This window comes from Rhinoderma darwinii, chromosome 1 (genome assembly GCF_050947455.1).
Source record: "Rhinoderma darwinii isolate aRhiDar2 chromosome 1, aRhiDar2.hap1, whole genome shotgun sequence".
In the NCBI taxonomy this organism is placed as follows: domain Eukaryota; kingdom Metazoa; phylum Chordata; class Amphibia; order Anura; family Rhinodermatidae; genus Rhinoderma; species Rhinoderma darwinii.
Window position 1 is genome coordinate 7,297,724 of NC_134687.1, and position 25,407 is coordinate 7,323,130.

At 46.2% G+C, this 25,407-nt stretch overlaps 1 protein-coding gene across 1 annotated transcript in view; it reads right to left on the bottom strand.

The window, feature by feature from the left end:
• The window catches only part of ATP6V1B1 (ATPase H+ transporting V1 subunit B1), a 106,410-nt gene extending 92,012 nt beyond the window's left edge, over window positions 1-14,398 (bottom strand). The window contains exon 1 of the mRNA XM_075848651.1: window positions 14,290-14,398. Within this exon, the coding sequence (XP_075704766.1) occupies window positions 14,290-14,398 (109 nt within the window). The remainder of the gene's footprint in view (window positions 1-14,289) is intronic.
• Window positions 14,399-25,407: the final 11,009 nt, after the last annotated feature.

Here is a 25,407-nt window from a genome sequence, read left to right on the forward strand (position 1 = left end):
ACTGAGCCGCCGGACTGCATTTAGCGACACTTAGGCTATGTTCACACAGAGTTTTTTGCAGGCGGAATTTCTGCCTCAAAATTCCGTTTGGAAGTTTGAGGTAGATTTTCCTCTCCCTGCACGCCGATTTTCGCTGTGGTTTTCGCTGCGTTTCTTGCCCGAGGCCATTGAGCGCCGCGGGCATACACTTTCTCTGCCACCCATTGATGTCAATGGGTGGTCAGAGGCGTAAACGCCCGAAGATAGGGCATGTCCCTTCTTTCTCTCGCTAGGCAGTTTTACCGCTCGCGGGAGAAAACCTCCCCTGCCTCGCATTGAAATCAATGGGAGACATTTTAGGAGTTTTGCGGCGTGGTTTCCGCATCAAGAAACTCCGTGTGAACATAGCCTTAGGCCATGTTCACACAGAGTTTTTTGACGAGTTTTTTGGCACGGAAACTTCTCCGCAAAACTCATCAAAAACGGCCGAAAATGCCTCCCATTGATTTCATGACCTATCTTGAGGCGGTTTCCGCCTCCAAAACCCCATTTCAATCAGTGGGAGACGGGAAAAAATGCCTCGATGCGTGTTTTGAATTTTCCTCCTGCTAAAAAACTCTGTGTGAACTAGCCCTAAAACTGGAAAACTGGATTGTTGAAATAAGCACATGGAGAATTCTCTCAAATTTTAAACCTAGCGGTATTATTATAGTAATGTAGTGTTATAGTAATGTAGTATTATTATTATTATTATTATTATTATTATTATTATAGTAATGTAGTATTATTATTATTATAGTAATGTAGTATTATTATTATTATAGTAATGTAGTATTATTATTATTATAGTAATGTAGTATTAATATTATTATTATTATTATTATTATTATTATTATTATAGTAATGTAGTATTATTATTATAGTAATTTAGTGTTATAGTAATTTAGTGTTATAGTAATGTAGTATTATTATTATTATTATTATAGTAATGTAGTATTATTATTATTATTATTATTATTATTATAGTAATGTAGTATTATTATTATTATTATTATTGTAATGTAGTATTGTTATTATAGTCATTTAGTGTTATAGTAATGTAGTATTATTATTATTAGTATAGTAATGTAGTATTATTATTATTAGTATAGTAATCTAGTATTATTATTATAGTAATGTATTATTATTATTATTATTATAGTAATATAGTGTTATAGTAATATAGTGTTATAGTAATGTAGTATTATTATTATTATTAGTATAGTAATCTAGTATTATTATTATAGTAATGTAGTATTGTAGTAATGTAGTATTATTATTATAGTAATGTAGTATTGTAGTAATGTAGTATTATTATTATAGTAATATAGTGTTATAGTAGTTCAAATAACTAATTGATTAACAATAATTTTGTATTGTATCAAATTTGAAAGTAATGCGGCCGTCAACTTCCCAGTTTTTCTATATGTGGCCCACTTAACCGGCAGAGTTTGAGACCCCTGGTCTAGACAATACTCTGTGAGCTAAACACATCAGCAGCAGCTGCACAAATCTCTCTGGTAGTTTGCTACAATGTTTCAGTATAGAGTCGGGCTGTTTAGCTCACAGAGCATTGTCTAGACCAGGGGTCTCAAGCACGCGGCCCGCGGGCCGCATGCGGCCCCTGGGGCTGTCATCTGCGGCCCGCGGGACACAGAGCCGCTAGTATCGGCTCTGCTCCGAGACTCTGGAATTCCCTGAAATCGCTGTCCACATATGAACAGCGATGTCTGGGGCTTCCCCAGAGCCGGAGTCCTGGGCAGAGCGCTAGTACAGGCTCTGCTCTGGGACTCTGTGGAATTCCCTGACATCCCTGCCCATATATGGACAGTGTGTCAGGGTCTTGCCCAGATCGGAGCAGAGCGCTGGTGTCGGCTCTGCTCCTGGACTCTGTGGAATTCCCTGACATCGCTATCCACATATGAACAGCGATGTCTGGGGCTTCCCCAGAGCCGGAGTCCCGAGCAGAGCGCTGGTGTCGGCTCTGCTCCGGGACTCTGTGGAATTCCCTGACATCGCTGCCCATATATGGACAGTGTGTCAGGGTCTTGCCCAGAGCGGAGCAGAGTGCAGGTGTCGGCTCTGCTCCTGGACTCTGTGGAATTCCCTGACATCACTGCCCATATATGGACAGTGTGTCAGGGTCTTCCCCAGAGCGGAGTCCCGGGCAGAGCGCTATTATCGGCTCTGCTCCGGGACTCTGGGGAAGCCTCTGACATCGCTGTCCATACATCGACAATGATGTCAGGTTCTTCCCCAGAGCAGGAGTCCCAGTGATGTCAGGAGCACAGCTGGAGTCCCAGGAAGAGCCTACTAGCGCTTTGCCTGGGACTCCAGCTCTGGGCAAACCCCTGACATCACTGGGGCAGCCTCTACAGAGGGCACTGGGGCAGCCTCTACAGAGGGCACTGTGGCAGCCTCTACAGAGGGCACTGGGGCAGCCTCTACAGAGGGCACTGTGGCAGCCTCTACAGAGGGCACTGTGGCAGCCTCTACAGAGGGCACTGTGGCAGCCTCTACAGAGGGCACTGTGGCAGCCTCTACAGAGGGCTCTGTGGCAGCCTCTACAGAGGGCACTGTGGCAGCCTCTACAGAGGGCACTGTGGCAGCCTCTACAGAGGGCACTGTGGCGTTATCTACAAGTCGGTGTGTGACAGTATCTGAAGAGGACACTGGCATTATCTAGGGGTGTGTTGCATTATCTACAGAGGGCACTGTGGCCTTATCTACAGAGGGCACTGTGGCCTTATCTACAGAGGGCACTGTGGCCTTATCTACAGAGGGCACTGTGGCCTTATCTACAGAGGGCACTGTGGCCTTATCTACAGAGGGCACTGTGGCCTTATCTACAGAGGGCACTGTGGCCTTATCTACAGAGGGCACTGTGGCCTTATCTACAGAGGGCACCGTGGCCTTATCTAGGGGTGTGTTGCATTATCCACAGAAGGCACTGCGGCAGCATCCACAGAGGGCACTGCGGCAGCATCCACAGAGGGCACTGCGGCAGCATCCACATAGGGCACTGCGGCAGCATCCACAGAGGGCACTGCGGCACTATCTAAAAAGGGGCTGCCCAATCTTGACATGTGTGCTAACTGAGCCGCCGGACTGCATTTAGCGACACTTAAACTGGAAAGCTGGATTGTTGAAATAAGCACGTGGAGAAATATCTCAAATTTTAAACCTAGCGCTATTATTATAGTAATGTAGTATTATTATAGTAATATAGTGTTATAGTAGTTCAAATAACTAATTGATTAACAATAATTTTGTATTGTATCAAATTTGAAAGTAATGCGGCCCGTCAACTTCCCATTTTTTCTATATGCGGCCCACTTACCCGGCCGAGTTTGAGACCCCTGGTCTAGACTGATACAATTGTATCCACTTCTCAGCTCAGAGCAGGACTCAAGACTAGAGTGTTCTCATTCACTGACAGCAAGTTCAAAATATTGAAAATTGGGTGGAAGTGAAACACAAAGAATACAAAAAGTTGTAGAACTTTTCTCTATACAGTGATTACTCTGATTTAAAACTGGGGCCCCGATTAAAGGCAACACCTGCCCATATGTCCTATTAGTGTATATGGACAACATAGAGCAGGGGTGGGGAACGTCTGACCCGCGGGATCATTTGGTTTGGCCCGGCCTTACTCAGACTGCGCCGCCACCGCGTCATTCGCTGCTTGGCTCTGTCAGCGGCGGTTTGAGTGAGGTAGGTGTGTGTCAGCCCAAGAGTGGATCATTCCGGTCACCTGACCTGAGTCAGTGACGTGAGGTCAGGTGACTGGACTGGTCCACTCATGTCACAGCACGCCCCGACCTCAGTTTGACCGCCGCTGCCGCCTTGTCTTTCCCTCCTTGGCTTCGTCCGCCCTACTCACTCACAGTTAGGAGCAGGAGAAGGGTGGACGGAGCCAAGTATGGCGGTGGCGGTCTGAGTGAGGTTGGTGCATGCCATCCCAAGAGTGGACCAGTCTGGTCACCTGACCTGAGTCAGTGACATAAGGTCAGGTGACTGGACTCCCGTCACAGCACGGCCCGACCTCACGCTGACCGCCGCTGTCGCCGTGTTATTCCCTCCATCTGCGTCCCCTACTTAAAGTATAAAAAGAGCTTTATTTGGTCATCTTTAAAAGTCCATAGAGGACACAGGTAAGGCGTTTTACAGCTTACGCGTTTCGAAAAGAAGTGTTCTTACTCATAGCAGGTTCCCCACCCCAAGAGATGTTTCCAGCTTGGGACCACCCCCTGAATGACCCGCCCCGTCTATAGTTATCATGCTCGGCCTCGTATATTAGTCTTTATTTCTATAGCGCCAACATATTCCGCCGCGCTTTACTGATTATTAGTAGCTGTATCTAGCTCGTTCTAAAACCGTATGGGCAGCCGATAAGCGGGCACCTATCCTAACACATCCAGTATACAGGTCAGCACATGGTGACGATTGTACAACGCTGTTATGCCAAAATAGCTGAACAAGCGCCGGCCAAGTCATCAGTCGCTCCGCTCTCGCTCCAGCTGGAGATTCTTTTCTGGGGACGAGACAAAAGCCAGGCTGGGGACTTGCTGCCAATTCACGGAGCTGCCAAGCCAAGAACATGAGCCAAGTGGGAGTGGGAGACGCGTCAAAGGCAGCAATTCGGGAAGGTGCCAGAAAGCAATGACTTTGATGTACAAGGGAATCAGGCGGGGGACCGCTCCTCTGTGGACAGACGCCAGACAATTTCATCTCCTAGTGCAGAGCATTATGGGTACTGACAACTCGGTGACAGTGGGATTCACACCCACAAAAATGCCCAGACCTGAGAGGAGAGAAGTTCTGTGCTCACATATAAAGGAAGGGACAACGGCTGCAATACTATAAGAATATTCATTGAATTGGCAGACTTTCTACAATTGTTTACTAGGATGCTTACATCCTCTGTGCTGCTGGGGGAGCCTGCCTCTTTCACTCTCAAATCACTGCCGCTTACCAGATCAGCACACTCCTAAGATACTCTGTGCTGCTGAGGAACCCCGCTCCTTCAACTACGTGTGTGATCTCATATCATGACGCAGCCCCATCCACATCATCTCCATACTTGAATCGATGTATTAGGCAGCACGGGCATTTATATAAGGCAAGCCCCCAACCTGAGGCATTTCATGAAGAAGAATTGTATGACCCCTTCATCCCACCCTAAAATACATCATACAGATCCCACCCCAGACCCCTAAACTAATACAGTCCCAGACCAGACCCCTAAACTAATACAGACCCCAGACCAGACCCCATAAACTAATACGGACCCCAGACCAGACCCCTAAACTAATACAGACCCCAGACCAAACCCCTAAATATATACAGACCTCAGACCCCTAAACTGATAGAGTCCCAGACCAGACCCCTAAACTAATACAGTCCCAGACCAGACCCCTAAACTAATACAGACCCCAAACAAGACCCCTAAACTAATACAAACCCCAGACCAGACCCCTAAACTAATACAGACCCAGACCATACCCTCTTAATAAATACGGACACCAGACCAGACCCCATAAACTAATACAGACCCCAGACCAGACCCCTAAACTAATACAGACCCCAGACCAGACCATTAAAGTATTACAGACCCCAGACCAGACCGTCTAAACTAATACAGACCAGACCCTCTAAACTAATACAGACCAGACCCTCTAAACTAATACAGACCAGACCCTCTAAATAAATACAGACCCCAGACCAAAATCCTAAACTAATTTAGTAGGGCACTCCTGGACTCTTCTGGGAGTCCAGGAGATCTCCCCTTTTTCCACGAGCCTCTCGGACATTCCAGTAGAGATGGTAAGTATAATTATCACATGAGTGATATCAGCACACATCTCTCCTGAAATACTCTGTGCTGTTAACATTTCCATCAAGACATATCTACAGGTTGTTTTGCCAGTTTTAAAGCTACATAGACCAGAAAGTGGATGAGAAGAGACAAGGATAATAGTGTGGGAACAGCGTCGGATGGCGGATCCTTTCTCGGGATCACTGCTGTTTACAGATCCCACCGTGTCCGTGTATTCTCAGGAATATTCATTCCTCCGATGACAGTTCTGCCGCCATGCGTGCCGGTGACCGCTGCTTGTGTGTTGTTTTTTTAGAAATTACCGTTTTTCTTTTTTCATGTTCTGATTTAAACCAAACAACACGTGAGGAGGAAAAAAATTATTACTTTGTGCGTCTTTTAAAGGAGAAGTAACAGATGTGAAATATATCCCTTATATACAGTACACATGAAGGAGGACTCTTTAACAGCTCACATATGCAGCTTTTCATAGGCCAGACGTCCGTAAATACTGGTGCAATACGGGTCGAATATGTGTGACCAAGGACCCGTATTTAAGCTAGTATTTACGGATGGACAAAAATACGGTCGTGTGCATGGGGCCTAAGGCTGTGTTCACACAGAGTTTTTTGCAGGAGGAAAATTCTGCTTCAAAATTCCGTTTGGGATTTTGAGGCAGATTTTGACCTTCCTGCACGGCATCTGTCGCGATTTTTTCCGCGTGTTTCGCTCGCGCCCATTGAGTGCTACAGGCAAAAAACTCAGCGAATTACGCTTCTCTGCCTCCCATTGATGTCAATGAGAGGTCAGAGGTGTAACCACACAAAGATAGGGCATGTCCCTTCTTTCTCCTGCGAGGCGGTTTTACCGCTCGCGGGAGAAAACCGCCACCGCCTCCCATTGAAATCAATGGGAGGCATTTTCGGCCGTTTTTTGACGAGTTTTGCAGAGCGATTTCTGCGCCAAAAAGCTCGTCAAAATACTCCGTGTGAACAGGGCCTGATGTACTAACCCCTGAAGGCTGCAGATTATTTTGGCCTTCGGGATGCAAGATAATTTTCCATTTTTACCTCACCAGATTACAGGAGCCTTCATTTTTTTATTTGTTTGCTGTGTGAGGTCTTTTTTTTTTTTCATGGTGTTTTTTATTGTTAAATATTTTGATATATATAAAATAGTGTTTTTTTTTAATTATTATTATTATTATTATTATTATTATTATTATTATTATTATTATCAATAGTATTAGTAATAATAAGTTTTTTGTACATCTTTTCTAAACACTGAGTCACTTATTGCAACGATTATCTATACAGTATTTGTATCTTTTGGCTGATGATCAGGGGGGGGTCAATAGAATCCCCTCCCTTGTGATCCTATGATCGCTATTGATCACAGTATCACATGGGTTAAACAAGAGATACATGAGATTTGTTAGCCCAACTAAAGTGTACAATAACTAGGGTGGTTGGTAAAGGGCCCATGACCATTATTGCCCAGAGGACCCAACCCACCCTCAATTCACCTCAATTCATCTTTTTTGTACAGGTTTGTCGCGCTCTTTTTTGCCCTTTTATATTTCATAACCAAATCGTCAAAAGACAAGGTTAGAAAGAGGGGACGGTGCTGGCCGTCTAATGGTTTGTTGTCCCAGAATTATTAAGGTCCAAGGCTCCTCTGCCTGTATGCGCGGCCCTCTTTGCTGCCTACAGCTATCAGCGTCAGTTTTGCTTATCGGCCGGTGGATTTTGCTTTTGCGCTCTTATTGTTTCTCCAGAGGCTTCCGCTTTAGTACGTGGAGCATTTATTACTACTGCTGCAGACAGTCCATGAAGGGTCGTGTGACTTTTTATTTTATTTTTCTTTATTTTAGTAAGTCTTGTTTTCTTTTTTAGGTTTTTTTTTTTTACTGTTCTTTAAGCGACAAAATAATGTGAAAATTCAAAGTGTAGCTCAGCGAGCTACATCTCAACCATATAGTTAGGAAGAAGCCGGGAGGCAGCGTGAGCACAAACAGCTAGAACGGGGCTTAGGGCGGCCCATTCTAGAGATAGCTGGGGGTCCCAGAGGTGGAACCCACATCTATATGACATTTATGGGAAAACCCCTTTAACTGCATATGGGAGAGACAGTGGAGAGCTGTCGGCCCATGTGCGGGGCTCTCTCTCTATGGGTGTCACATGCTTCGTGCATTAGGGGTCCACCATATTAGTGGCTTCTGCATGAGTATTGGCCTGAATTCTGGCTTGAAGGCATTGAATTAATAAGTGACAATACATAGACATTTGGACAGACATTCATGAGTTGTCTCAATGGTTATATCAGGGGGGAGAGGCGGCCACTATATGGTGGACTTTTTTACCTAAGAGAGGCCATGTTTCGGGAATATACAATGATGTCCTGTTCTTGGGCCACCCCCCGTTTATACTCACTTTCCCAACTTGTACTATATATCTTTACATAGGGTGGTTAAGTGGTTAGTGATAGTATGCCTGTAATGCCCCTGGTGGTCTAGAGTGTCTTAAGGGTTAATAACTGGTATCTCTGGTGGTCTACGGTGACTAAGGCGTTAGTATCGATATCTATTACCCATGGCGGTCTAGGATAGTTATGGGTTAATATCTAACATCCTTGGCGGTTTAGGATTGTTTAATAGGTAACATTTATTATTATTCCACGTTATATCATTTTCCTTCTCCCAAATCGCTCATGGGGGGTTTTCAGGTAATAAGATAACCCAGGTGTGTAATAAACACGGCAGCTGCTGAAGAACCATTATTTTTGAGGTCGGTGCTTCAAACCACTTCTGTTGAGGTTCTGCAAGTGCTGCATTGCGTATTATATAGAACATTTTCAAAGAGGCTTCAGAGCTGCACTTCATAATGCAAACTCCAGACAGTGCAGAACCGTGAAGAAGGAGCTACAGACATGAAGCTCGCTTTGAAAGGGAAGCAAGCGTTAACCAACAAACATGGAGTATAATGAAGATGCTGGGGGGATGCGGGTGAAGGTTGATGTTGATGTGGAGGCACTAGTGAGGAGGAGAGATACGGAGCCAGGGAGAAATGGCGGGATCTGCTGTGGAAGCCATAAGTAAAATGGAAAGTAATCCATCATATTGTTGGTGCATAACTGGACATGTAGGAGACCTCTCTGATGGCAAGTCTCCTGCGGCCAGTCATTGAAAACACTTTTATGAATCTAACATATAAGCGGACACTCAGACAACACCTCCTGGCAAAAATAATTTATGCTAGAACAGGCATCAGCAGAGGTGTGGGAGACCCTTTTATTGCAGATGATGAAACCTAGAGGACCAACATGGGTCTTCAGGATCACCCTACCCACAGTCAAGTTGGGAATTGTTGATGAGCAAATCATGACAAGCCGCACGAAGCTGAGAACAATCAGGTTTGATGAGGCAGAGAGCTGAGGCGCAGTAATGAGCTGCTAATCATTTTCACACCGTCAGGCATGGTATGTGATAGAGGAGAAGCCATGAGCCGCGGGACCCCCGACTCCTATAGGAATTATGTCACATGAAATCAGGTCTGCTTGAGATCATCCAGGAAGCAACTACCACAGCTGCAGGGACCCGGCCCCGGAACCCCCGAATTCTTCACTAGAAAGACTGAAACGTCTCAAGAATGGACAGAAGGAATCTGAACTGACCCCAAAGCCAACAAGAATGAAGACATCTTAAAAGCTGTGCCCCTTAAAGTCTAGAAATCCCCAATAAAGTGACCTAAGTCTTCTGTCAAGTCATTAAAAGTTCTATTGAGTCATTTCTTAGAAAGCCGGGTGACAACCAGTATAGAAGCCACTAATAGCGAATCTACTGGTGATGTAGTAATGGAAACCACAGCTGTGTAATCCTGCACTCCAGGGAAGATCGTCTTCTAACTGGTCCAATGTAAGAGTAATCTATCTATCTATCTATCTATCTATCTATCTATCTATCTATCTATCTATCTATCTATCTATCTATCTATCTATCTATCTATCTATCTATCTATCTATCTATCTATCTATCTATCTATCTCATATCTATCTATCTATCTATCTATCGATCTATCTCATATCTATCTATCTATCTATCTATCTATCTATCTATCTATCTATCTATCTATCTATCTATCTATCTATCTATCTCATATCTATCTATCTCATATCTATCTATCTATCTATCTATCTCATATCTATCTATCTATCTATCTATCTATCTATCTATCTATCTATCTATCTCATATCTATCTATCTATCTATCTATCTATCTATCTATCTATCTATCTATCTATCTATCTATCTATCTCCTATCTATCTATCTATCTATCTATCTATCTATCTATCTATCTATCTATCTATCTCATATCTATCTATCTATCTATCTATCTATCTATCTATCTATCTATCTATCTATCTATCTATCTATCTATCTATCTATCTCATATCTATCCTATCTATCTATCTATCTCATATCTATCTATCTATCTATCTATCTATCTATCTATCTATCTATCTATCTATCTATCTATCTATCTATCTATCTCATATCTATCCTATCTATCTATCTATCTATCTATCTATCTATCTATCTATCTATCTATCTATCTATCGTATATATAGTATAGGGGTAGCTTTATGTGAGGCACTATATACAGGGGTGGGCTATATGTAGAGCATTATTTATAGGGGGAGATATATGTAGGGCACTATCTACAGTGGTGGGCTATATGTTGCACACTATATACAGGGGTGGGCTATATGTGGAGCACTATCTACAGGGGTGGGCTGTATGTGGAACACTATATACGGGGGTGGGCTATATGGGGGGCACTATATACAGGGGGAGCTATATGTGGGGCACTATCTACAGGTGGCTAAATGTGGGGTACTATCTACAGGGGGCTATATGTGGGCACTATCTACAGGGGCTGTATGTAGGGCACTATCAACAGGGGGCACGGTGTGTGTGTGTGTGTGTGTGTGTGTGTGTGTGTGTGTGTGTGTGTGTGTGTGACACAGTGTATGGCGCTATTATATTTAGGGCCAATGTGGCACCATGAGAACTTTATCTTCTTTTATAGATGCTGAAATGTTTGAAAAGTGAGAAGCTGAAGACATCTGAGCGCAAAACTGCAGAAATGGGTCGTGGCCAGGAGAAATCCATTATAGAGATCTGGACCGGAGTGAGAAGAAAAGAGAAAAAGAACTAGAATCTGAGACGTCACCAGTGAGTCACTTAATGTAAATGTTTATTCTGCCTCTAATCAGCACTGTAGTCACTGTATGATCTGCAGCGGGATTATGGTGGTATGATTTTGCTTTTGTGAAACAGCATCTCCCAGCATATCCTTACTATTGTTCGGGCCATGCTGGGAGTTGTATACAATTTAGTGCAAACCTATATGGCAGGGGTTGCACTAAATTGAGCTGTATTTGTGCTGGTATTTATGTACAGAGCTTGGTTCTGTTGTTGTATTTATGTACTGAGCTTGGTTCTGGTACTGTGTGTGTATATATATATATATATATATATATATATTGAGGTTGGTTCTGGTGCTGTATATATGTACTGAGCTTGTTCTGGTGCTGTATATATGTATGAGCTTTGTTCTGGTGTTGTATATATATTGAGCTTCGTTCTGGTGCTGTATATATGTACTAAGCTTGGGTTTGGTGCTGTATTTATGTATTGAGCTTGGTTCTGGTGTTGTATATACATACTGAGCATGGCTCTGGTACTGTGTATATATATATATTGGGCTTTGTTCTGGTGCTATATATATGTATGCACTTTGTTCTGGTGCTGTATATATATTGAGCTTGGTTCTGGTGCTCTATATATATTGAGCTTGGTTCTGGGTGCTGTATATATATTGAGCTTTCTTCTGGTGCTGTATATATTTACTGAGGTTAGTTATGGTGTTGTATTTATGTACTGAGCTTTGTTCTTGTGCTGTATATATGTACTGATCTTGGTTCTGGGGCTGTATATATGCACTGAGCTTGGTTCTGATGTAGTATATATGTACTGAGCTTTGTTCTGGTGCTGTATATATGTATGAGCTTTGTTCTGGTGTTGTATATATATTGAGCTTCGTTCTGGTGCTGTATATATGTACTGAGCTTGGGTTTGGTGCTGTATTTATGTATTGAGCTTGGTTTTGGTGTTGTATATACGTACTGAGCATGGCTCTGGTACTGTGTATATATATATATATATTGGGCTTTGTTCGGGTGCTATATATATGTATGCACTTTGTTCTGGTGCTGTATATATATTGAGCTTGGTTCTGGTGCTGTATATATGTATGATCTTTGTTCTGGTGCTGTGTATATATATATTGAGCTTGGTTCTGGTGCTCTATATATATTGAGTTTGGTTCTGGGTGCTGTATATATATTGAGCTTTCTTCTGGTGCTGTATATATTTACTGAGGTTAGTTATGGTGTTGTATTTATGTACTGAGCTTTGTTCTTGTGCTGTATATATGTACTGATCTTGGTTCTGGGGCTGTATATATGCACTGAGCTTGGTTCTGATGTAGTATATATGTACTGAGCTTTGTTCTGGTGCTGTATATATGTACTGAGCTTTGTTCTAGTGCTGTATAAATGTAATGAGCTTTGTTCTGGTGCTGTAAATATGTAATGAGCTTTGTTCTAGTGCTGTATAAATGTAATGAGCTTTGTTCTGGTGCTGTAAATATGTAATGAGCTTTGTTCTGGTGCTGTAAATATGTAATGAGCTTTGTTCTGGTGCTGTATAAATATAATGAGCTTTGTTCTGGTGCTGTATAAACGTAATGAGCTTTGTTCTAGTGCTGTATAAATGTAATGAGCTTAGTTCTGGTGTTGTATATATGTAATGAGCTCTGTTCTGGTGTTGTATATAGAACTATATTGCTTGTAAAATGTACAAATGGTTTTATGCTCGAGTTACACAAAAAAAATGTGGGTAAAACATGACACCTCATTGATTGGTCGAGAAAACAAACATGGCGAGGGGGAAGAAGATGTCGGGAAAGAGGTTGGGGCTGGCGCCAAATGGAATCTTTGCCCCAGGTGCTGGAGAACCTAGCTACACCTATCTATCATCTACCTATCTATTATGTATCTAGTATCTTTCATCTATCTATCTAGTATGTATCTAGTATCTTTCAACTATCTATCCATCTATGTATGGCAGGGCTGACACCTCCGATGTTGAACAGATGAGGAGGTTATAGGATTATTGAGCGGAGAGCTGCAGAACACAGGCTGTTTACCTCAGCACTTAGGAGCCGGAGTGTAGACAAGATGCTAATTGTGTGGCTGCTCTAATTAAGCAGGGCTGACCAGTGCACAAGGCGTCCCGGCAGCTAATGACCAGATGGTGTGATGCTCAATAGCCTCAAACCTTCACCCCGAGCCCCACTAATGAATGACAAACTTTACTGCCAACTTCCAAGCCATTTGGGGGAGCAGACTGACCTCAGCCCCCTGGACTCCAGCCTGGCTCACCATGTAACCAGCAAAGGACAGATGGTCCAGAAGACACAAACCCCATAGAAATTCTCTGAGAATCTGCAATTATTTACTGACAACAACCGAGTCACTGCGTCCACAGGAGCGTGACATTAATAATATGCTGCATTCTTCTCTGAGACTGTATCACATATCATAGGCTGAGATACACCAGGCAGTATCACATATCATAATCTTAGGTACACTAGGCAGTATCACACATGATAGGATAAGAAACATTAGACAAGTATCACACACGATAGGCTGAGATACACTGGACATTGTCACACATGGTAAGCTCATATACCGTGGACAGTATCACACATTATAGGCTTAGATACACTGGGCAGTATCACACATGATAGGCTAACATATACTGTGTAGTATCATACAAGATAAGGCTTAGATATACTGGGTAGTATTGCATTTGTTAGGCTTAGTTACAGTGGACATTATTACACATGATAGGAAAAGATACATTAGGCAGTATCACATAGGATAGGCTGAGATACACTGGCTAGTATAACATATGATAGGATTAGATACAATGGACAGTATCACATATTATAGGCTTAGATACACTGGACAGTATCTCATTTGATAGGCTTAGATACAGTGGACAGTATTACACATGATAGGCTTAGATACATTGGACACTAGCACACATGACAGGCATAGATACACTTGGCAGTATCACACATGATAGGTTTAGATACCCTGGGCAATATTATACATTATAGGCTTAGATACTCTGGGCAATATCACACATAATAGGCTTAGATACAGTGGACACTCTTACATGTGACAGCCCCTGGACCCTGGCTATGTACAAGTTATACTTTGCAGTTCACTCACTAGACTTGAAGTTTGACATCGGAGTATGAGTTAGTTGTCAGTAGTTCTAGACATTACAGGCTGTGATATAAAACATATTGGCTACTTACGGAGTCTGGGATTGGAAATGTAATTTCGAGTGACAGCCAGTGCATGTTCCTTGGCTGCTGCCATGTCAGCTTGGTGGCCGTTGACTCTCACCTCTACTTTGGTAGCCATTCGGTGAGTCCAGTGAGTGCGGTGCTGAGTCCAGTGAGTGCGGTGCTGAGTCCAGTGAGTGCGGTGCTGAGTGCAGTGAGTGCGGTGCTGAGTGCAGTGAGTGCGGTGCTGTGTGTGCTGTGTATTATATAGGTGGCTGTGAGCTCCTGTGTGTTGTGTACACCCATCATCCAGGTAAGACTGACCAGCTCCGGCTCCACTGTGTCCAGCCTGATTCCGGCTCTACCTACCCATAACATTGCTCTGTATACTGTAAACGGCGAGACATCACTGCCCACAATGCACCACAGCTGGCAGCTGAAAAAGAAGTGCACCTCAATTCACCTTCATATACGTTTTAGTCACGGGCTTAGTTACATAGGTTGAATAAAGACACATGTCCTCAACTTCAACCTATGTAAGAAGTGCACTATACAGGCAAAGTATGTGGACACCCCTCCTAATTATTGGGTTCAGGTGTTTCAGCCACGGCCGTAGTGTAATCTCCATAGACAACCATTGCTAGTAGTATGAGTCATGCTGAACAGATCAATGGCTTTACAAGTGGCACTGTCGTAGGATGCCAGTCTTACCACTAGTCAGTGGTCAAAATGTCTGATCTGCTAGATCTTCCCCGATCACATGTAAGTGCTATTATCTGCTAGATTTTCCCTGTCAGATGTAAGTGTTATTATCTGCTAGATTTTCCCTGTCAGATGTAAGTGCTATTATCTGCTAGATTTTCCCTGTCAGATGTAAGTGTTATTATTATCTGCAGGGCCAGCCCTAGGATAGATGGCGTCCTGTGCGAAATGATCTTTCGGCGCCCCACCCCATCATTAAAAAAAAATTCCCCATAAAAAAATGATAATGCCCCTTTAGTGCTCCCATATACTATAATAATCATATTTAATAATATAATATATTACAACCCCTTCAAGGACACAGTAGTTTGTCCTCTAATTGTGCCCACAGTATTATACCACCTGTAGTACCCCTACACCGTATAATGTCCGCTTAGTGGCCCCCACACAGTATAATGCCCCCCCTGTAGATTTTGTCATATAGCTTCTCTGTAGACAGTGCCATAATCCCCCACCTCCTTTTTGTAGATCGTGCAATACAGTCCCCCACCTCCCCCTTGTAGACAGTGCCATAAAGTCCCCCACCTCCCCCTTGTAAACAGTGCCATACAGCCCCCCACCTCCCCCTTGTAGATCGTGCCATACAGTCTCCCACCTCCCCCTTGTAGACAGTGCCATACAGTCCCCCACCTCCCCCGTGTAGACAGTGCCATACAGTCCCCCACTTCCCCCTTGTAGACAGTGCCATACAGTCCCCCACCTCCCCCTTGTAGACAGTGCCATACAGTCCCCCACCTCCCCCTTGTAGACAGTGCCATACAGCCCCCCACCTCCCCCTTGTAGATCGTGCCATACAGTCTCCCACCTCCCCCTTGTAGACAGTGCCCCCAAACAAAAACAAAAATTGTACTCACCTAGGCCCCGTTCCCATGACGAACTGAGCTGCTCCATGACGGGACCCTGTAGACTAGTACAGAGTTTCCCATCCTTTTCAGACTCGAGGCAGCACTGGAAAAACAAAATTTACTCAGGGCCCCCCTACCAAAAGTTGTTTTGAGAAAGACAGAAAACGGCTAAGAACAAGCCCTCCACTCGTAGGGCATGTTCACACACGTTTTTTGTAAGGCAAAAAAAATCTGCCTCAAAATTGCTTCAGCAACTGACAGCGTTGTGTGACCTTTTTTTGTGCTTTTTCTTAAGCTGTTGAAGCGAATGCAAAAGACGCAGGAAAAAAAGCTCCAAACGAGCGCCGCAGGTATCTTCTGCCTCCTATTAATTTCAATTGGAGGTCAGAGGTGGAAACCACTTGAAGACCATCAGCCCCCCCCCCCCCCACTCACAGTAAAATGACCATCAGCCCCCCCCCACTCACAGTAAAATGACCATCAGCCCCCCACTCACAGTAAAATGACCATCAGCCCCCCCCCCACTCACAGTAAAATGACCATCAGCCCACCACTCACAGATTCCCCTGTAGGTAGCGCCGCACAGCCCCTTGTAGGTAGCGCCACACAGCCCCTTGTAGGTAGCGCCACACAGCCCCCTTGTGGGTAGCGCCAGACAGCCTCCTTGTACGTAGCGCCACACAGCCCCCTGTAAGGAGCCCCTCACAGCCCCCTGTATAGTGCGCCACACATCCCCCTGTATAGTGCGCTACACAGCCCCCTGTAGGGAGTGTCACACAGCCCCCTGTAGGGAGTGCCACACAGCCCCCTGTAGGGAGTGCCACACAGCTCCCTGGTAGGAAGTGCCGCACATCCCCCTGCTATGGAGTGCCATACATCCCCCTGTATAGTGCGCCACACAGCTCCCTGTAGGGAGTGCCACACAGCCCCCTGTAGGGAGTGCCACACGGCCCCCTGTAGGGAGTGCCACACAGCCCCATGTAGGGAGTGCCACACAGCCCCCTGGTAGGAAGTGCCGCACAGCCCCCTGCTATGGAGTGCCGCACAGCCCCCTGCTATGGAGTGCCACACATCCCCCTCTATAGTGCGCCACACAGCCCCCTGTAGGGAGTGCCACACAGCCCCCTGTAGGGAGTGCCACACAGCCCCCTGTAGGGAGTGCCACACAGCCCCCTGGTAGGAAGTGCCTCACAGCCCCCTGCTATGTAGTGCCGCACAGCCCCCTGCTAGGGAGTGCCGCACAGCCCCGTGGTAGGGAGTGCCGCACAGCCCCCTGGTAGGGAGTGCCGCACAGCCCCCTGGTAGGGAGTGCCGCACAGACCCATGTAGGGAGTGCCACACAGCCCCCTTTAGGGAGTGCCAAACAGCCCCATGGTAGGAAGGGCCGCACAGCCCCCTGCTATGGAGTGCCGCAAAGACCCCTGGTAGGGAGTGCCACACAGCCCACAGCCCCCTGGTTGGTAGTGCCCCACAGCCCCCTGGTTGGTAGTGCCACACAGCCCCCTGGTTGGTAGTGCCACACAGCCCACTGGTTGGTAGTGCCACACAGCCCACAGCCCCCTGGTTGGTCGTGCCACACAGCCCACAGTCCCCTGGTTGGCCGTGCCACACAGCCCACAGCCTCCTGGCTGGGTAGTGTCACACTGCCCACAACCCCCTGGTTGGTAGTGCCCCACAGCCCCCTGGTTGGTAGTGCCACACAGCCCCCTGGTTGGTGTTGCTACACAGCCCACTGGTTGGCAGTGCCACACAGCCCACAGCCCCCTGGTTGGTAGTGCCACACAGCCCACAGCCCCCTGGTTGGTCATGCCACACAGCCCACAGCCCCCTGGTTGGTCGTGCCACACAGCCCACAGCCCCCTGGTAGTTAGTGCCACACTGTCCACAACCCCCTGGTTGGTAGTGCCCCACAGCCCCCTGGTTGGTAGTGCCCCACAGCCCCCTGGTAAATGTGTGGAAATAAACTAAGATATGACTGCCTCCACTTGTTGTTCTTGCACTCCTCCCATTCTGCCCTGGGTGATTTTAATCAGTTCAATGCTGGATCCTACCATCCCCAGGTATATATGTAGGCTTAGTCCCAGTTCTGGGTGTATGTGCAGCGTAGGTTCCCACCTTACAGAGGTCGCCTTGTCGTGGCAGGTGGGCTAACACTTTTTGATCAAAATGTGCGCTAAGAACCTCCCTATTTGTAAGTAGATTTAGTTTTAGTGCATATTTATTTATATTTAGTGGTTTAGGTGGCATTAGTGTCGCAGGGTGCTGTCGCCATTTTTTTGTCTGCTTTATATTTAGTCTAGCTAAAGGATTAATCCTTTTAGATAGATTAAATAAAAGTTATATCTTAGTTTATTTCCACACACTTATTTAATAGCCGGGAAAGCTGGGTATTTTGTGTGCTCCTGCACAGTTATCCTTTTTTGTAGGTAGTGCCACACAACCCACAGCCCCCTTGTAGATAGAACCCCCCCCCCCCAAACCCCTTCCAGTATAGATAGCGCCACTGTAGCTCCCTGAAGGAGCGGAATCCCCATGTGTCCGGGGATGTCGCTCCTGGAGCGCTGCTTGATGCTTGTCCATATATGGACAGTGACATCAGGGAAAACTCCTGAAGCGGAATCCCCGTCCACAGCGTTGCTGACGCTATGACCGTCAATTCCACTCCAGGAGAAGCTCCTGTCGTCTGTGTCCATGACATCATTGGCTTCTCCTGGAGTGGAATCCCCGGTCATAGCGTTTGCAGCGCTGTGACCGGGGATTCCGCTTCAGGAATTTCCCCTTGATGTCACTGTCCATACGGGGATTCCGCTCCTTCAGGGAGCTACTGTGGCGCTAGTAGACAGTAGAGCAGGGAGATACCTCCCTGCTCTGCTATAGTGCCCCCCTGTAGATAGCAACCCCCCCCCCCCTTCCAGTATAGATAGCGCCACTGTAGCTCCCTGAAGGAGCGAAATCCCAGTGTGGCCGGGGATTCCGGTCCTGGAGCGCTGCTTGATGCCTCTGTCCATATATGGACAGTGACATCAGGGAAAACTCCTGAAGCGGAATCCCCGGTCACAGCGTTGCAGACGCTATGACCGTCAATTCCACTCCAGGAGAAGCTCCTGACGTCTGTGTCCATGACGTCATTGGCTTCTCCTGGAGTGTAATCCCCGATCATAGAGTCTGCAATGCTGTGACTGGGGATTCCGCCTCAGGAGTTTTTCCTGATGTCACTGTCCATATATGGACAGAGGCATCAAACAGCGCTCCAAGACCGGAATCCCCGGCCACACGGGGATTCCGCTCCTTCAGGGAGCTACGGTGGCGCTATCTTTACTGGAAGGAGGGGGGGTTGCTATCTACAGGGGGGCTGTGGACTGTGTGGCACTACCTACATAGGACAACTGTGCAGGAGCACACAAAATACCCAGCTTTCCCGGTTATAAAAAAAAAAGTGTGGAAATAAACTTAGATATAACTTGTATTTAATCTAGCTAAAAGGATTAATCCTTTACTCAGACTAAATAAAAGTTATAACTTAGTTTATTTCCACACATTTATTTGATAGCTGGAAAGCTGGGTATGTTGTCTGCTCCTGCACAGAATGTCTATTGCCCGCCAGCTATCGGTCATTTCTTAGTCCTTGCACTACCTACAAGGGGGCTATGGGCAGTGTGGCACTACCTATCAGGGGGCTGTGGGCTGTGTGGCACTACCAACCAGTGGGCTGTGTGGCACTACCAACCAGTGGGCTGTGTGGCACTACCTACCAGGGGGCTGTGCGGCACTCCCTACAGGGGGCTGTGCGACACTCCCTACAGGGGGCTGTGCGGCTCTCCCTACAGGGGGCTGTGCGGCACTCCCTACAGGGGGCTGTGCGGCACACTCTACAGGGGGCTGTGTGACGCTATCTACAAGGGGGCTGTGTGACGCTATCTACAAGGGGGCTGTGTGGCGCCATCTACAAGGGGGCTGTGTGGCGCTACCTACAAGGGGGCTGTGTGGCTCTACCTACAAGGGGGCTGTGTGGCGCTACCTACAAGGGGGCTGTCTGGCGCTACCCACAAGGGGGCTGTGTGGTGCTACCTATAAGGGGCTATGTGGTGCTACCCACAAGGGGGCTGTGCGTTGCTACCCACAAGGGGCTGTGTGGCGCTACCCACAAGGGGGCTGCATGGCGCTACCCACAAGGGCCTGTGTGGTGCTACCTACAAGGGGCTGTGTGGAGCTACCCACAAGGGGGCTGTGCGTTGCTACCCACAAGGGGCTGCATGGCGCTACCCACAAGGGGGCTGCATGGCGCTACCCACAAGGGGCTGTGTGGCGCTACCTACAAGGGGCTGTGTGGAGCTACCTACAGGGGGAATCTGTGAGTGGGGGTTTGATGGTCATTTTACTGTGAGTGGGGGGCTGATGGTTATTTTACTGTGAGTGGGGAGTTGATGGTCATTTTGCTGTGAGTGGGGGGTTGATGGTCATTTTGCTGTGAGTGGGGGGTTGATGGTCATTTTGCTGTGAGTGGGGGGGGGCTGATGGTCATTTTACTGTGAGTGGGAGGCTGATGGTCATTTTACTGTGAGTGGGGGGCTGATGGACATTTTACTGTGAGTGGGGGGTTGATGGTCATTTTACTGTGAGTGGGGGGCTGATGGTCTTCAAGTGGTTTCCACCTCTGACCTCCAATTGAAATTAATAGGAGGCAGAAGATACCTGCGGCGCTCGTTTGGAACTTTTTTTCCTGTGTCTTTTGCATTTGCTTCAACAGCTTAAGAAAAAAAAAAAAAGGTCACACAACGCTGTCAGTTGCTGAAGGAATTTTGAGGCAGATATTTTTTTTGCCTTACAAAAAACGTGTGTGAACAGACGCTACGAGTGGAGTGCTTGTTCTTAGCCGTTTTCTGTCTTTCTCAAAACAATTTTTGGTAGGGGGGCCCTGAGTAAATTTTGTTTTTCCAGTGCTGCCTCGAGTCTGAAAAGGTAGGGAAACTCTGTACTAGTCTACAGGGTCCCGTCATGGAGCAGCTCAGTTCGTCATGGGAACGGGGCCTAGGTGAGTACAATTTTTGTTTTTGTTTGGGGGCACTGTCTACAAGGGGGAGGTGGGGGGCTGTATGGCACTGTCTACAAGGGGGAGGTGGGGGACTGTATGGCACTGTCTACAAGGGGGAGGTGGGGGACTGTATGGCACTGTCTACAAGGGGGAGGTGGGGGGCTGTATGGCACTGTCTACAAGGGGGAGGTGGGGGACTGTATGGCACTGTCTACAAGGGGGAGGTGGGGGACTGTATGGCACTGTCTACAAGGGGGAGGTGGGGGACTGTATGGCACTGTCTACAAGGGGGAGGTGGGGGACTGTATGGCACGATCTACATGGGGGAGGTGGGAGACTGTATGGCACTGTCTACAAGGGGGAGGTGTGGGACTGTATGGCACTGTCTACAAGGGGGAGGTGGGGGGGCTGTATGGCACAATCTACAAGGGGGAGGTGGGAGACTGTATGGCACTGTCTACAAGGGGGAGGAGGGGGGGCTGTATGGCACTGTCTACAAGGGGGAGGTGTGGGACTGTATGGCACTGTCTACAAGGGGGAGGTGTGGGGGACTGTATGGCACGATCTACAAAAAGGAGGTGGGGGATTATGGCACTGTCTACAGGGAGGCTATATGGCAAAATCTACAGGGGGCATTATACTGTGTGGGGGCCACTAAGCGGACATTATACGGTGTAGGGGTACTACAGGTGGTATAATACTGTGGGCACAATTAGAGGACAAACTACTGTGTCCTTGAAGGGGTTGTAATATATTATATTATTAAATATTATTATTATACTGTATGGGGAGCACTAAAGGAACATTATAATTTTTTTATGGGGCATTTTTTTTTAATGATGGGGCGCGGTGCCGAAAGATCATTTCGCACAGGGCGCCTTCTATCCTAGGGCCGGCCCTGTCTGTGAGGAGTACATCAGGGTATATGTACGCTTTGAACCAATCCTTTATACACGGGCCGGGATTATTGGATATTATACAAAATATCTGCGCTCCAGTATTGCCTAATCTTTGACTTCTTCACTAGCTCTATAAGCCGCACAAGGCCCTAAAGTTTCCTCATCTCCGCTGCATCTACGGGGTCCACCTGTGGGGTCCAGCAAATGACGATGTGGGGTATTTAGTGAAATTCTACTGGACCCAAAAATGAGTCTGGGCCGTCATTTAGAATCATTTTGCATCATTGCGTTTTGAGAGTCGTGTTATTTTTCCGGTGACGGAGCTGTGTGCGGGCACGTTTTTTGTGGAACGAGCTGTAATTTTTATTGGTTCCATTTTGGGGTAAATGCGATTTTTTTTTAACACTATTTATTCCATTTTTTGGGAGATGAGGAAACCAAAAAACAGCCATTCCAGCACGGTTTTATTTTTTTATTTTTTACAGTGTTCACCGTGCAGTATAAACAACATGGTAACTTTATTCTGCGGGCGATACGATTACAGCGACACCAAATTGATATTGTTTTTTCACTGCGTTCCCACAATAATAATACTCTTTTCTTAAAAAATCATGTTTTAGTGTTGCCATTTTCTGACAGCCATAACTTTTTTATTTTTTATTTGATATCGCTGCGGGACGGCTTGTTTTATGCGTGACGAACTGTAGTTTCTATTGGTAACATTTTGCGTTGCTTGCAACTTTTTGATCACTATTTATTACATTTTTTTTGAGACAAGATGACCAAAAAATAAAATGCTGTCATAGTTTTTTATAATTTTTTTTTACGGTGTTCACTGTGCGGTAAAATTAATGTGATATTTTTATAGATCAGGCCGTTCCGAACGCGGCGATGCCTATTATGTATAGTTTTTTCAGGGAAACAGGGTGATTATTGTTTTTATTAGTTAAAACTTTTATTTATTTATTTTTGTTTAACATTTCTTTTACTTTTTTCACTTTTCTTTTACACTGACCTGGGGACTTGAAGATCTGGTCTTCTGATCCCTGGTACGATGCACTGCACTACTTATGTTTGTACTTATGTAGTGCAGTGTATTGTAACTGTCATTCACCATCTGACATTAGACTATTAGGTCCTGCCTCGGGCAGGAACTAATAGGCTTCCGTACTTGGGCAACCAGGAAGCCTATCAACGGCTTCCTGGTTGCCATAGCAACCATCGCCACCCGCAATCTCTAGCCGGGGGGCCCTGGAGTGTACACAGGGAGCCCCCTCCCTCTGTCAACCACTTCAATGCGGCGGACGCCATTGACAGCCGCATTGAAGGGGTTAAACGGCGGCGATCAGCGGTAACTGCCATCGACGCCGTTGCAGCGGGATGTCAGCTGTGTATTACAGCTGACAGCCACTGAAGATGAAGCGTGCACCGCTCCTGTGCCCGCTTCATCTACAGGGCGTGACAGTACGCCCTATTGCGGGAATGCACTGTGAATCAGGACATACAGTCACGCCCAATAGCGAGAAGGGGTTAATATCTGCTAGATCTGCCCTGGTCATCTGTAAGTGTTATTATCTGCTAGATCTGCCCAGTCACCTGTAAGTGTTGTTCTTATCTGCTAGATCTCCCCCGGTTACCTGTGAGTGTTATTATTACCTGCTAGATCAGCCTGGTCACCTGTAAGTGTTGTTATTATTATCTGCTTGGTCTGCCCTGGTCACCTGTGTTATTATTATCTGCTAGACCTGCCCTTGTCATCTGTAAGTCTTATTAATATCTGCTATATCTGCCTTGTCACCTGTAAGTGTTGTTATTATTATTATTATCTGCTAGATCTGCCTGTGTCACCTGTAAGTATTGTTATTATTATCTGCTAGATCTGCCCCTGCCATCTGTAAGTGTTATGATTATCTGCTAGATCTGCCCCGGTCACCTATAAGTGCTATTATTATCTACTAGATCTGCCCCTGACCTGTAGTGTTATTATCTACTAACTCTACCCTGGTCAGCTGTAAGTGTTAATATTATCTGCTAGATCTGCCCCTGTCATCTGTAAGGGATATTATTATCTGCTAGGTCTTCCCCTGTGAGTGTTTCCTATTATCTGCTAGATCTGCCCCGGTCACCTGTAGGTGCTGTTATTATCTACTAGATCTGCCCCTGTCACCTGTAAGTGTTGTTATTATCAGCTAGATCTGCCCTGGTCACCTATAAATGCTATTATTATCTGCTAGATCTGCTCCGGTCACCTGTAAGTGTTATTATTGGCTGCTAGATCTGCCCCGGTAACCTGTAAGGGTATGTTCACACGGCCTATTTACGGACGTAAATCGTGCGTTTTTGCCCCGAATTACGCCCGAAAATAGCGCCTCAATAGCGCTGACAAACATCTGCCCATTGAAAGCAATGGGCAGACGTTTGTCTGTTCACACGAGGCGTATATTTACGCGCCGCTGTCAAATCACGGCGCGTAAATAGACGCCCGCGTAGAAGAAGTGACCTGTCACTTCTTTGGCCGTAATTGGAGCCGTTATTCATTGACTCCAATGAATAGCAGCGCTAATTACGGCCGTAATTGACGCGGCGTTCAAGCGCCTGCACATGCCGGAACGGCTGAAATTACGGGGATGTTTTCAGGCTGAAACATCCCCGTAATTTCAGCCGTTACGGACCCCCGCCGTGTGAACATACCCTAAGTGTTATTATCTGCTAGATCTGCCCGGTCTCCTGTAAGTGCTAGTATTTCAAAGTAGAAGCGAAGTAGAAACTCAGAGAGTGGGGCCGCCGAGTGCTGAAGAGCGTGCTGTGTAATAATCACCTATCCTCTGTTATACCACTCACTACAGAGATCCACGCTGCCTCTGGAATTAATATCAGCAGTTTAGCATTCGTAAATCCTATTTTGCGCATGTACAAGGATAGACTAGCGTCCTGATATAAAGAAACGTTACAGAGAAATGTTGCTTTACATGCTTTATTGTGTTTTCGGCCATCCGTGACATTGTATATAGTATGCAAGTATAATAGTGCACTGTACCTTTAAGATGTGCTGTTATCCTCTGTTATCTTCTGGTTGTCTGCCTATTTCTCATTAGGTGGCATCCACACAGTGGCCACTGTGTATATTGCGCTGTGTATAGTGTTGTGCTGATGTTATATTGATTTAACTATGTTCACTTGGAGGTCTGGAAAGGGATGGATGGTTTACTGGCTTTATCTAAATTGTGGACGCCAGGATACACGGACCGGGTGCCGTTTTGGGGGTGGATACTTAACGCTGGGGGTGGAGCTTAGCACTAGTGGTGACATTTTTTGTATAAAACAACAGGCATTCTGCCAAACAGTGTTCATATTGCTGGTTAAGGCCAAGGAAGTATCAAGTCTGTGCAGGAGGGTGTGAGGAGTGTGACAAGATGCAGTACTGGTGAAGATAGTAGCAGGACAGTCCTGGATTCCGGGCGGTGTCCCTCTGTCCTGGGCGGCTGGGGGTATGTCCCGCTGTCAACTGTAACTGCGTCCTCAGGACGCAGATACAGTTGAATCTAATGCTGAAGCAGGGAACCATCAGCTCCCTGCTTCAGAATTAGTTCAGAGCGTAGCAGCAGAGGGA